General features: G+C 48.5%; 4 protein-coding genes across 4 annotated transcripts; 2 read left to right on the forward strand and 2 right to left on the reverse strand.

Moving 5' to 3' along the window:
• Positions 1 to 325: 325 nt before the first annotated feature.
• CCM_03933 (TFIIIC transcription initiation factor complex subunits Tfc3) lies at positions 326 to 6,004 on the forward strand (the record flags this gene model as incomplete). Its single annotated transcript, XM_006669081.1, has 3 exons — positions 326 to 440; positions 629 to 697; positions 801 to 6,004. The coding sequence occupies 3 exons, from the start codon at positions 326 to 328 to the stop codon at positions 6,002 to 6,004; spliced, it is 5,388 nt and encodes a 1,795-aa protein (XP_006669144.1).
• Positions 6,005 to 6,246: 242 nt separating this feature from the next.
• On the reverse strand, positions 6,247 to 7,402 carry CCM_03934 (ubiquitin-conjugating enzyme E2 6; the record flags this gene model as incomplete). Its single annotated transcript, XM_006669082.1, has 3 exons — positions 6,247 to 6,820; positions 6,898 to 7,195; positions 7,345 to 7,402. The coding sequence occupies 3 exons, from the start codon at positions 7,400 to 7,402 to the stop codon at positions 6,247 to 6,249; spliced, it is 930 nt and encodes a 309-aa protein (XP_006669145.1).
• A 340-nt stretch (positions 7,403 to 7,742) lies between these two features.
• Positions 7,743 to 8,265, forward strand: CCM_03935 (uncharacterized protein; the record flags this gene model as incomplete). The annotated part of the gene is made up of 4 exons (XM_006669083.1): positions 7,743 to 7,834; positions 7,902 to 8,043; positions 8,112 to 8,136; positions 8,225 to 8,265. The coding sequence occupies 4 exons, from the start codon at positions 7,743 to 7,745 to the stop codon at positions 8,263 to 8,265; spliced, it is 300 nt and encodes a 99-aa protein (XP_006669146.1).
• A 1,076-nt stretch (positions 8,266 to 9,341) lies between these two features.
• Positions 9,342 to 13,999, reverse strand: CCM_03936 (ATPase type 13A2; the record flags this gene model as incomplete). Its single annotated transcript, XM_006669084.1, has 12 exons — positions 9,342 to 9,637; positions 9,689 to 10,158; positions 10,212 to 10,444; positions 10,497 to 10,631; positions 10,688 to 10,770; positions 10,825 to 11,157; positions 11,214 to 11,367; positions 11,427 to 12,478; positions 12,543 to 12,609; positions 12,664 to 12,798; positions 12,882 to 13,826; positions 13,880 to 13,999. The coding sequence occupies 12 exons, from the start codon at positions 13,997 to 13,999 to the stop codon at positions 9,342 to 9,344; spliced, it is 4,023 nt and encodes a 1,340-aa protein (XP_006669147.1).
• Between the last annotated feature and the right edge of the window lie 219 nt (positions 14,000 to 14,218).

Here is a 14,218-nt window from a genome sequence, read left to right on the forward strand (position 1 = left end):
TAAATAAATAAATAAATAAATAAATAAATAAATAAATAAATAAATAAATAAATAAATAAATAAATAAATAAATAAATAAATAAATAAATAAATAAATAAATAAATAAATAAATAAATAAATAAATAAATAAATAAATAAATAAATAAATAAATAAATAAATAAATAAATAAATAAATAAATAAATAAATATTTAATATTATATTATTATTTTTATAATTTAATAATTTTATATTCTATAGTTATATATATATATTATATTAATTAGACTTTATATTAAATACCTAATAGTATTATAATAAGGGAATATTCTATTAAATACAAAATATGTCTAGTACCTTGTTAGAAAACAGCCCTTACGCGTGTAGGTACAGTGGGGGGACAAAAGTTTCGCGTCAATTCACCGCTATGGTGAGGAACACGGAACTTTTAGCAACCCACTGTAGGTACCTAGGTACCTAGGTATCTAGGCATCTGGCGGCTGCCCCATATTTACCTATGTCTTGAAGAAAATTTAGCGACCTTCGCGCTCTGGTTGCAAGTTCGACTCCTGTGAACAATCGATAAAGCGATAACTTTTTTTTACATCATCACTATCAATATGTCGTGCTTATTACTTTGCATCTGAAGCTATGGCGACGAACCCCGAAGGAATACTTGAGCGTATAATGCTTCTCACGGCTTGCGCAGGTGAACAAGGTATGCTGCCTATCTAGTCCCCATCGATTTCCTATGCAGAAATATCTACCAGGGAGATCGTCAGGTGGTTATATATGTGCTTCGATTTTAATAATTTCATTAGGCTTTGCAGTATGGGAGTTTCTGGCATCTATTCTTGTCCTACTCTCGCTGAGCGAGCAAGAGCCTTCTCAACATGAACTCTTGCAGTTATTGGGTAATCCACGGTCTGAAGCCTACCGCACTACCGCAGTCATCTGGAGGTGGGCGACCGAGAGGCAAGATGTCTCCGTTGGAGACAATCGAAGGTATAACGATGCTCCGTTGGGGGAGATACTCTCCTTGGCTCAAAACACACCTAGCGTTGGGCATTCGGCGAACACGCCACCCCCAGAAACAAGTACCCGAAAGGAAGACGAGATCCGGATATATGTTTCTGAAGACACCATGTGGGAATCATTAACTGGGCATGGAGTCGACCACAAACGCATTCCTCGATCAGAATGGACTCTCCTGCAAGGCATTGCCTCCACCATGACTAAAGGAATCTTGCAAGGGGATCTAGGCAGGCTAGTCGGTCAAGATAAGCGATCTGTCCCAAAGAGAACGAGCTGCCTGGTAGAGAAGGGATATATCACAAAGAGAACTACTCTTGTCCGCGGTACCAAAACAAGCAAACTCTGGCTCAAGTTCCTCGCGCCCTCCACGCCAGACGAGTCGAGCGAACGGAGCGAAGCAGATGCTGATATAACACTATCAAGGGGATTCTTGGTCGAGAGTTTGGATCCTGTGCCCTGGCATACGAAATGGACGAGCGATTCCATCGACTACAAAGTACTTGCCACTACAATCATGGCAACCTGCAAAGAGTGGAATGTTATGCGCCTCCAAGATCTGAAGTCAAAGCTTGGAGTATTGGGAATGATATGGCAGATGAAAGTCGTCTCTAAAATATGCAGGTTTCTCAATGCTCGAGGCACCATTCAATACGTCGCCGCGAAGCTCAATAACCGCGTATTCAAAGACTGTATTCGATTTCGCCGGGAAATGAACGCGAGAGACTGGTCAGTTTTTCTGGCCACTGGCAAAAGGACTACAAAAACAACGAGGAATCCGGCACAGGAAAATGTGGAAGATGAAACCAGTATGATTGGTGTGCTGAAGAACGACCAAGGCTATGGACCATCGCACTGCCCCTCATGGTGTATTTACACTCCAATAACTGCTCTTGTTGCAATCTGTATCCAAAAAGCAGGGTACAATGGCTTGACGAATCCACAACTATGCGCAATGACGATTGGGCCTAGTTTCACTCGCTATCTGGCTGGCTTGACAGCTTCGATATCGACAGGCAACATACAACCAAGCAATGTAATTCATCTTGCTGTGAAGAGTGAGCGCGGCCGGCCTGGTAAGTCTTCTTCATTGTACTGGTACTCTCTGAAAAACTCAGGAATGCATCGGCATCATGATTATCGGAAGTCAATCTACCAATTACAGCCAGACTTGAAAGCGAACCGAGGCCGCTTGTCCGAACCCTACAACTTCATGTGTCTGGCCAATCGGAGTAGCCCTGGTGATCGGGCACCAACACTATCAGATCTGTGCCAGAGCGGCCTGTCTCACCAAAAAAGAAGAGGCCGCCCAAGGAAGATCAGACCGGAACAACTGAACAGCCCTCGGCATTCACTTTCCCCAGAACTGCCGACACTGGCACAAAACTCAACACCAAGAGAAGCTTGTAGGGCTACTGCTCAACCTGTGCTCCTACAGAGTAGTGAAGACGTTGACCTCGGAGTTGAGAGTTTTGAAACACAACTCCACGAAGAGACATCCGAATTAGGGACTCCGGCTGAAATGGCAGACGAGAAAGCACCTCAGCCAACATTACGCGCTCGTGGTCGTCCGAAAACTCGCAATGTTGGCCAAATTGGGCGAAAGCCGCCTAATTTGAAGACCAAATCGGCCAGCAATCGCCAATTTAAGTGTGAAAAGTGCTGCGGTACTTGGAAAAATGACGTGGGACTAAAGTATCACCTTGAAAAATCGCAAACATCTTGCAATCCCTCCTTTAAGCCTCAGCTCATGCCAGCACCGAAGAACGCCGATCTTGCCGGAAACAAGTTTCATGCATTTCATCCAAAGAGGCATACTAGAAAAGGCACCACTGATTGTCCAAGTCAACTGCCTGCCGATGGTAGAAGCGTCCGCGTTAAGTCTGTTGGCGAAGCTTCTCTAGTTAGAAGAGGGGAAGGGGGGCTTGGTCTTGCTACCTCATCAGCGGAGAAGAGGCAGCCACGTCAGGCTGAGGATCAAGATGTCATCGAGGACGTGTCTTTCCTGTCTGGGCAAGCAAAACTTTTGACGGCCATCTCGGCCGCCCCCCCGCGGCAGGTTAACCCCTTTACAAAACCTTTGGCACGACAGTCGACTTTATATCGTCATTTAAATGTGATGCTAGAAGACTCCGAAGCTTCAAATGGTTTACCAGAATTACAAGAGGTCATCTTTGAGGTACCCGAGGCCCGTCCGCCCTCTCTTGCCTTGGCTCCGCAAGATACTGCTTCCTCTACCGCGAGTGCCAAAGAAACGCTAGAGACACGGCGCATTAAGAACCCAGTCCGACATAAACTGATGGGAACCATAACCGATCTGTTACACCAGTACAGCGGAGCGCTTCCAACGGGCCAGTCACTGGAGATTCTTGTATGTGAACAATGGAAGTTACGGCACTGTGAGGAAGACGCCCCCAGCGGCCCAAGGATCAAGTCCGTGATGCTGCAAATGATCCGAGAAAGAATGATCGTCGACCAGTGGCACGCTTTCAGGGCACCTGATGGCAGAATAGGAAAATGTCAAATCATCACGATCCCATCGGTTCTAGCATTCGCCCCAGAAACGAGGACTCTCGTTGAAAGCATCCGGCAGCTCTACCCAGCAAATATTCTCCCGCACCAAATACCCGGATCTCCCCTTACACCCGAAGATGCAGAAAACCCCAAAGGGGGAGAAGAAGCAACAGATATCGTGAAAGCGCACCCCAACCATGGCAAGGTTGGTGGGCGGGGTAGAAGGTCCCTTGCAGCTGGCGTTGCGATCCTGAGCGCTCCTGTATATGCAGCGCAGATAGCGACAAAGCGGACCGCCGACTCTGACGATTTCTCGAGCTCTCCCGGAAAACGGAGGCGTGTAGCTGAGGACTCAACTTCTGCTGGGGATGAGCAGAACAACCCGCAATTCTGGCCGGCGGCTAACATCCCGCTCCCTTCACATGACATGCAACAGTCTTCTTTATCAGCTTGTACTGGCGTCAGTCTGGACATCTTCTTCGATGATGTCACCCAAAACGGCCACGGAAGTACTGGGATAAAGACGCCAGTATGTAGTAACAATAGCGAGACACGTCGTTTCGAACGTCTTGCTCAATCAATGCAACGAAAAAGCTGGATTGCCGGGTCTAACTGGTTTTCATGGGCGTCTTATCACCATGCGCTATCCCAAGCTCCTGGAACTACTTTCAACGATCACTCACGGTTCGATTATTTTGTTGGAAAACTCAAATGGTGTCTTAATATTGAGACGCAGGATGAGTATAGTGCTCAAGTACCTATCCAGGCGCACAAAGTGTTCATCAACTTCCTCGGTGGTGATATGGGAAACCATATTCGCATCCCGAGACTACAATGGCATAAGCCAGACAAGCAACGGACCATAACACCTGAAGTTGTCATCAGAGCAGACGGTGACGCATTGGCTTTCTCTTCCGCCTCGGCAGATGAAGAACCGGAGCCGCCCTCGACTCCTCTGCGAATACCTTCGTTCTCCCACTCTGTTGCTGCTCATCAAACGACGCCAACACCGATCAAGCGCGCGACGCTGGCTTCGCGGAACCTGACTAGTCTGGCGCTCGATACGGGCGATCAGAGGCTAGTCTCAGAACAACGAGCGGACGTTGACAGTAATGAGCTTGTGGCAGCATTCGTGGTCATTCGCAGTTTGCTCGGTGGCATAGACAAACTCATCGATTGGGGTCTGCTCGGTCACTTATTCCCGACACTTGGACTGCAGTTTCTGCGACGCTTTTGGGCTAGAATCCGCAAAGAGAAGGCACCGCTCCTATCGAAGGCGACGCAGGATTTTCAAGAGAGTTTCATGGCTGCAATTCTGGTCGACGAGATGGCCATTCCAGATTATGAGCGACCGTTGGATTATGACTGGAGGAGCCTCATTCAGTGGGCGATGAGACACCCCAATCAGGAGCAGCTACAGCTTCCCAGTTCGAGAGAACAGTTCCACCGCGAGTTTAAGCTTGAAGATGGCAGCGGCAACAGCGAAGATTGGAAGGAGAAATTCTTCCATCCACAATCATCGGTTTATTCTCGTTTCGAGGCCGCTACACTTGAATCTGGGTCACTGGCCGTCGCCGAAGTCATACAAATGTACAAGCAACACCCAGCACTTGGCACTGTTGATATTGCTCGATCCTGGATCCGCTCACTATGCTGTACCAGCGAAACCGAATACACACCCCAAGATGTCAAAGATAGATTTTCAATGCTCTCGAAAGATACACCGCAGCGGAACAATTCGGTGCTCAAGATGGCTATCGACCAGCTAACAAGGGAGAAAGTCATATGCAAAAGCAAACGAACGCCGTTTAGCGGACGGCCGTATAGGCTGAATGAAGGCTATATTTCTGTTCTCGCAAAGGTATCGCATCGACCAAAGTACTTGGATGCAATCGCTTTTAAAAGGGACCTGGACAAAGCTTTTCGAAGCAGCAGCGCCATGAAAGTGCCCTATACGTTGTCTGATGGTGCCATGATGGCACTAATGAATCTGATCGCTGGCGAACGAATTAAGATTACAACAGTGGCTGTCCCCAACATACCATTTGGCTTTGAACCAGGCAACTATGAAAGTCGAAAGTATCCGAAATCATACTATCACATGGACCTAGAGGTTCAGCCTACCCAAACATATCTATTCAACGACAACATCGATATACTTGAACTTGTTCGACGAGTTGGCCCGCCGAGAAAAGGCCGGGCGCGAGAAATTCCGCAGTGGATTGACTTCTTTGGCAAACTCGATGGGCAAAAATGGGCAGATATTTTGGGTGCCGTTTGCTTCGCGTTCAATACGAGAGGCGTAACCTCCGTCGCAGGTATATGTGATGCCATGGCACCGATACTTGACGTATTTGAAGCGCAAATTATCGTTTCTTGGGGTATTGAGACCGGGGTATTCGTTCGAGCGACGCAACACTCCGACATTATGCTTGGGGAATGGTGGTGGCTGGTGGTGGCTCAGCATCCATGGAGTTGAGCGCGTACTATATATTACTAGTGTCATGGTAGACGCCTATGGACGTGTGTGGTATAGCACAGAACTGGCACACAGATATTAGGCTAGACATTTACTAATAAAAAAAAAGCTCACTGTTGCTGATACTTACTACCCACAAGGCCGAGTGCATAGAATCAAGGAGAAATAAATGAACAATGAAGCAAGGACTGACCCTCATCCTCCAACCTAGAACACCCGAACGCCTAACTAACGATTTGAAACTACAATCCAAAAAGCACTTTGATGAGTAGCGCAAGGAGCAGGACGACTAACACTACAATGGCCCTATCAATCCAAAGCGGGACTGCTTCGTCGGTACTCTGGTGATTAGTTGCTGTAGCAGGTACGCTTTGTTGTTGTTGCTGTTGTCGTTGGGAAGGCGCTCCGGTCTGCAGAGCATCGTGGCTTGGTAATGTTTGGCGACGTCGCGCCGGCGGAGCGGCAGGAGGTTCCATCACAAGCGCAGAAACTTGAGGTGTGGTTTGCACAAACCCTTCGGCGAGTTCGAAGTCTTCCGACGGAGCTCCAGTAGCCTTGTCCCCTCCACTATCATCTTCAGGTTTCATCTCATCTTTCCAGACCATCTTCAGGTCCTGTGGAGCGGGGGCATCAGAGGCCTCGGCGTTGGCACCCTGACAGCGTTCTTCGCAGTCCTTGATGATTTCTGCATTCGATTTGGCGCAGACAGCACAAATCCACGCTCCAGAGTCCCTTGCTAGCCGCTGGCGCACGTCATCTGTAGTCTCTAACCCTCCCAGCTGGCCACGTGCCTCTGTCTCCATGAAGCTACGGAGTCTTGTTGAAGATGGAGCGTTAACATGACGATGACGCGTAAAAATGTCGGCAAATGTGGTCCAGATTGGTGTACTCACGCTACTAGTGCTGTGCGAACGCCCCATGCGGGTTGCCAAGTCTCTTCGTGATGGCCGCTGATGCTGAGACAAATTTCGCGGTTGGCTTCGAATCGCCCATTTGGCGTGGTGAAACGAAACATGGGAGGGCGGAGGGGATACGTCGGAGGTAGTGCAATACGGCCATGGTAGACACCTTCGCTGTAGACGGAATTTGGTGGTCCGCGCAGAGTAAAGTGCCATTCGAATAGGTCCGTTTCTAATGGATGAGCTGCGTAATCTCGGGACGGTGAGTTAGAGATCTCAGCTGCCTCACGTACTACGACACGTCGCATTAATATTAGAGCACCACGTAGGGAAAAGGCAGCGGATAGTCATAGCAGATGACCAGTAAAAGTAGAATAGAAGGAGGCCGGGACTGAGAAGGGTGCGACTGAAAGACAGCAGAGTGAAGTTCCGAAAACTCACATATCCGTTTCATCGTAGGAGAGCGAGTGCTCATAGCCGAGATCTTTGTGCTGGACATTGTCTCACCCCTCAGTAAAGTTGGCGGCAATGTATGGAATGTAGGAAGGACGAGAGTTGGTGTTGGAAGAATGCGCAAGAAAGGATGACAGACAGGGTCGAGGTGGCCGCGCATGTGATGAGCGGCGAGCCACCGTGTCTCGACTCTGGAGAGACTCGGAGGGGGGGGGGTGCTTTTGGGGAGCGACCTACCGCCAATACCCACTGTAACTAGATCCTAACTACTGTAACACCTAGGTACCTACCTACCTACCTACCTGGTAGGTTGGTAGTACCACTTTTTCCACACCAGTAACCACCAAAGCAAAATGGCTTAGTCATTCTGAATATGACTATTTTCGATGGACCCCAACTGTCATGACAGCTTCAGCTTCTACGACGACAGAGATTCGAGGCTCAGTCTCCCAGTATCGCACTCAATCGGTATACAAAGGTGTGTGGCCATCTGCGATTGCTTTAGAGACTTCCTCCTATGGTCTTGCTAATCCATATGACTGTAGGCGCCAACGTGACGCATCGCGCGAAATCCCACGTTCAGACGCTTTAATCTTCGTCATGGGCCCTCCTAAGCCTCCCGTGCCCCATGGGGCCCCGATATACCGCTTGACAGCCACCGCTCTTGGAGCTGGAATGTGGTTTTGGGTAAAGCAAACTCCGAACCCAATCGTGCCACTCATCCCGAAACCTTACTGATGGAAACCCCATTGTAGTTGATGTACAGAGCGAAGAAAGACGGTACGATTACCATTTCCCATGCCTAAGCATAAAAAGGGACATTGAAACTGGTTCGAACTCGAAACGAAGCTAATCCATCATCGTACAGGAGCGGTTTTGATGGGCTGGAAGCACCCCTGGGATCATTGACCGGCGCGGAGGAATTTGGTGCCACACCCGTGTATTTTTAAAGGCATCTCTTATTATCACACAAGCAAACGAACGAACGAACGAACATATGATACTGGCTGTGGAAACCCGTGACCGTACTAAACATGTGTTCACTTCCCGGACACTTCTCGAACTCAGCGCATCACAGTTTGCTAGGAGACTTTCGACAAGAAAAGATCACCCACTCTGCTCTCAGGCCCTAAATCGTAGGCGGTAAGGTCCCCGCGAATGATGCCGGAATTTCGGTGCTCACGCTTCGTCAACCGAATGGAATGTTTTCATATCTTTGCATCTTTGATACACGTTGCGGCAGGGCTTGGAGACCAGTCCTCGGACGAAACACCGCCGCAGAAGCCGAATCCCAGATTTTGCGCAGTGCGTGGTAACTAGTCAATCAGGCACTAGACAGATGAGGCAGAATGCGAGTGAGGCAGAATGCGAGTGAATTTACATCATCCGCACTTGCTCCCTTCCCTGGCAGAGACATGGCCACCAACCCTCTTCCGTTGTTAGTTTCACGCCGTTAGGTGTCAGAGCTGCCGTCGATTCTATTGTACGGCCCAAAGCACGTTCTCAAAAGTCCGAGTTACGTCCCGTAGAGTTGGCTATTTACAGTAAGACCAGCATACAGCCAGTCGGCTAATGGAGTATACCAGGTCGCAGCAAGGATTTTCCCTCTCCGTGACACTGGCTGGACTTGTAAATCTTTCATGTCAATTGCCGATATACGTCGAGGAGTGTAGCGAACCTTGCTTGCTAGCCATGTCACTTATGGACATACTGAATGAGCGCCGACAGGTTATGCATTGGCTTCTATAGGCCAGCACACAATACCACCCTCTTGATGTTGTACTATATATACCCTCAAGCCTGCTGGCCAAGCGAGGAAGGAAATACGTATTGAGACGAGTCTCGGCGAAAATGCAAGTAACGAAATGGGGTGTAATCTAGCCAGCGAGATTGTACATCTAACGTGTTCAATTGTATATATCTCAAGGCTCCGACGTCGACTCTTTCGAGATGATACAGCGCGCCACACTACAGAAAGATCACCCTCACTGCAGCATGCTTATACGCAATTCCTCCTGGATCTGTTTGTACTGCTTCCTCTGCTTTTCCTTCCCAGTAGCAGCAATGCTAGCTCGCCCGAGAAACTTGGCCAGTGGACTGGCAGCATATTTCTCGAATGTCCAAGCAACCCCCAGATACACGCATCCTAGTCCTACCAAAAATAATTTGTAGTCCCAGGGCATTTTCGTGAGTTCCATTAGCTTTTGAAGCCATCTAGAGGGCCCAAGTACCATGAGTAGTGTTACCAGGAGTGACAAAAACACTGTGACGATGAACGGCCCTTTGCCAATGTTAGCTTCTCTCGCATTGAGGCCTCATGGGCACTACGTACAGTTGCGAGCTGTGCTTTCTCTAAACGGAGGGCCTGCATTCAATATCACCCCGGAAAACACGTATTCGAAACAAGACGTCAGGAAAAGCGCTGTATTTTCCGAATTCTTGATGTCTGATTCATCATGGCCGACTAGCGGGGGGAGATACCAAGTTTGCTCCCGGACGGTGATGTATGCAATGGCTTGCACCGCAATGCCGATTGCCATCAGGCCAAGTAGTGGTGTCAGCACTTTTCGGGACACCAGGTCGGATATGGGGCGTTTTGCATGCAGTATCCGTGCCGGACCTGCCCAGCCCATGAAAATAGCAATAGGCAAAATCAGGAGCAAATCAATAAACAGGAATTGAAAGTCGCCGAGATTAGAAGCTTTTGCGTAGAGAAAGCTTACGGATGTGAACTGTATCGCTGAGTATAGGCTCATGTACTTGAAGCAGCTGAAGCTGGTGACGAGAGCAGCGCGACCCTCCCTATAGGATGTTAATCCAGTTTTGGTATCTTCAAATTCGAGCGGGCAACGTACCTAATCACTTCCAACACACAACGAATATCAAATACTCTGGATGTAAACGGAGCTGCAACTGATGCTTCTGCTTCTGACAAGGATATACCAACATCTGCCGCCTTCAAAGCTCCACAGTCATTTGCGCCATCACCACAGAACCCACAGGAATAGTCAATGCTTTGCAATTTTTCAACAAGTTCGTGTTTTTCATCTGGTGACATTCGAGCAAAGACGCTTCCGAGTACAAGCATCTAACAAGTCAGTATATGTGTTCTATCAGAGACGTCTCAGCAGTGAGCATACCCGACGAAGTACAATTGGGTGCGCATAATCCACGATCCACCGGAAAACATCCCCGCTGACGGCTAAGGAGTAATTTCGAAAGTTAGATATCTCATACGGGAGGGAGAGATCGGCTACGGGAACCATGGGCCGGGGCTGCACCGCGGGTTAGTCGTAAGATCGGAAATACGAAGATAGCCAGTGTGACAAACCAGCAAGGTTGAACTATCGAGTGAATGTGCACTGCCATCAATACTTTCCCACTGCAGTCTAGCAGTCGGGTCTTGAAAGTCCCCTTGAACCTGTCAGTATCGCTGACTAACATCTCGAACGTTTCAAAGCAACATACCTTCGACGAACCGGGGTACAAAGCAGTGCGCATGTTTCTCTAGCATGCCGCCCTCTCTCGCAACACTGATAGCTGTCAAAATGTTGTCGCCTGTTACCATCACTGCTCTGATGTTGGAATCGATTAGCTCTTTCAGCACAGGAGCTGAGCTGGGTTTCAGTTTGTTCTCGAAGATAATGAAACAAACGAAGCGCAGGCCACTCTCTACCTCTTCCCGAGTCATCTTCTGAACTTTAATCCAGCTTAGCTTTTTAATGTGACGCGTAGCACATCCAATGACACGGTAGCCCTTGTGCGTGTACTGCGACAGAAGCTCTTCATAATTACAAGGGACTTTCAATCATTCTTCAGCATGGATGTATCTGGGAAAGGGCGGAGCAAAAACTTACAGCTTTCTGGGTCACAGATCTCGCGCATTGCTTCCGGTGCGCCCTTCACGAAAATATCGCCACTCTTCTTACCAAATTGACGCACAACAACGCTGGCTCGTCGTAATTGTGAGAGAAATTCAAAAGATTTAAGGACTCCGAGTTCCAATTGACCCTGTTGATGTTAGATGTTGATGTTGGAAGTTTGTTGCGGCAGTGAAGAAGGAGGCATACATCTGGTGGCTTGGCTGTAGATGGTGTGAGGCCGCTCTCGTCGTCTTCACCGTCTCCAGTGGATTGTGTCCCTTCCTCAAACGACCAATTTGTAAATTCAAACATTTTCAGATCGAGTGGATCACCAACAAGCGCCTCGTCAACGGAGCGCAACGAATGGCATGTTGCCATGGTATACATAGCAGCCTGAAGCAGGCTAGGGCGCGATTCTGGTGCACTCATAGAACCGAAGGAGCTAGATTGTCTCAAGAGCTCGCTGAACGCCCCTGTTTCTTCTGCGACAACTCGTAAACCAAGAACGTCGAGACAGTCTTCCGTCAGAGTTCCCGTTTTGTCAAAGCACATGATATCAAGCTTTCCACCAACGTTGACTCGCTGAGGGCTGATACAGAAAATTTGTTTTCCCTTCAGCCGAGAGAGTGCAAAGTTTGTGCCAATGGTCAGCGTCGCTGGAAGGGCTGGTGGCACAACTATTGTTATTATATCGAGCGCTCTAACAACAATCAAATGCCATGCCATTCTCAAATGAATGAAATTGACGAAAGAGGCTATAAAGCCGACCAAGGCAATTCCCGCCATTACGCTGATGTACCGGAATGAGTCGCGGTAGAATTTGAAGCCGGATGGCTTTGGGAAAAGCATTGAGCGTACAAGTGCCCCTTTGGTAGTATTGAAACCTGTTCGGACAACGAGTGCGAGTGCGACAGCGTCACCGTCTAGGTCTTCTTGAGGTCGTCGTGCGCGTATAATCTTGGTCCCGCAATACAGAAAATGGCGCGCAGTCTCGGGTGAAACAGAAGACGCAGAAAGATTCATTTCATGCAAAGTCTGGTCGATAGCCGGTAGTTTCGAGACAGGCACGGATTCGCCTTTTTCCATCATTAGTTTGAGTTTAACATGACAGTGAGACTTGGCGTTACCTGTGAGCATGCTCTCATTGACAATGCAATCCCCACTAAGAAGCAAGCTGTCGCTAGGGAATTGGGATAAATTCGGATCGCTGAGTTCATACACATCACCGGGTACCAAATCACTCGATGTGACATATTTCCCTGGAGTACAAGTTAGCGACAAAAAAAGAGAACAAAACCTGTATAGTATCGGGTGCATTCCTACAAAATCCATTCCGCAGCACACGAACATCGCATTCGAAACGAGATATCTCTCTCAGTCTCCGCATAGTCTATGGCCAAGTTAGCGACGATACCAGCCAGTCAGCTTCAGATACCCAGCTTACTGCCCTGGTTTCCAGAAGTGTTGTCATTATGCTTCCAACTGACATGACAAAGATGCATGCAGCGTAGTAGTAATACGAGTCCATCGACCACAGTGCTAGACTAGCAATCTGGAAAATATAAAATGGATGTAGAACCTAAACCTGTCAACTCGAGCTCTGCACGCACGCAACTAAGTTGTAACCGGGCGACGCAGGTGCTTTCCGGGGCGAAGACTTACTTCATCAACTAAAAGCTGAGTGGCAGACTTCTGCTCAATGTCAATTAGATTGGGGCCAAAAATTTGCTCTCGCATCATCTTCTCATCGCTGTCTAGTCCCGCTCGTACAAGCCGAACGTCAGTCCAATCGGGATCCTTCCATCCAGAAGATAGGATAAACCTATCCTTTATTGGGTGATAAAAGAATCGAACATAGCGATACTCGAGTGTTCGCAGATCATCAAGTAGGGGGTCATTCTCATCGTCCAGGCCGTACGAAAGGAGCTTCTCAGATGCGCCAAATACTGAGGACACAGGACGTCCATAGTCTTGCGACTTGACATCGAGGATTGTAAGCTCACCCCATTGGTTCTCAATGATTACCCAGTCGCAGCTTTGAAGGGCCGTGGCTGTACCTAGAACAGCGACATACCAGCGAGGAATCCATCGCAGGACAAGAAAAGCGATGCCACCAGTCACAATGCACAGGAATATGTATGAGGCATAGCCCCAATAGCTTGTAGAGAATCCTGCAATTGCAATGGTGAGGTCTTCGTTAGTCATGTAGACTTTTTGGCTGGTTCGTCCGCATTGTCGAGCGCTCCCTCCAGTGGCAGTACTGTCCCTCCTAAGCAGGTGGGCGTGGACTGACAACCGCGAGTGCGTGGATGAGCGTCGCCGCAAGAGATAATCGTCATCGGAAATGATGTACTGATGGTCAGCCGAGTCTTCGTCATCAACGACTGCAAGGTCCACGTCGTCAATATCACTGCCTATGCTGTGGCTCCGACTGTATTGATCTAGATCGCTCTCCTGACCAGGTTCGTTCGAGTTTTCCGAGTATACATCTTCGTTGGGCACTTCTTCGTGGTACGTGAAGCTGGTTGTGGAATTCGCTCTGTGTCTGCGGTGCGAGAAGGCTGATACGCTCGTAGGTAAGCTTTCGGCAACTGGCCCGGAGTACAACTACAAAATGTAGCTCAGCGTGTGATTTTCAGCGAATAACCATGTGATAATACCTCTTCATGTGCCATTTCTACTTCCTCGAAAATGCTTGACATGCTCTGGTTCGAGTTGAGCCTGTACAATGTTGGTTGCGAGGGGCGTAAGTCCTCGCCTTGTCGTAGGTGGTCGCTCATGGTACTGGCTGACTATTGAAGCGCAATCTGTAAATGCGTCCGCCTTCGATAACACCAAGATGAATCATTCGGCTAATATCTCTTCCCGTCTGAGTTGGAGTGACGCAGTCACCGTATGTGTCATGCTCTAGACAATGTGTGAATTGGAAAGGCGAGACTTGAAAAGTTCTGGGCTCCTCGGTTTGCGACTAGGTACCTAGCTAGGTACTTAGGTATGTG

This window comes from Cordyceps militaris, assembly GCF_000225605.1.
Source record: "Cordyceps militaris CM01 unplaced genomic scaffold CCM_S00003, whole genome shotgun sequence".
In the NCBI taxonomy this organism is placed as follows: Eukaryota; Fungi; Ascomycota; class Sordariomycetes; order Hypocreales; family Cordycipitaceae; genus Cordyceps; species Cordyceps militaris.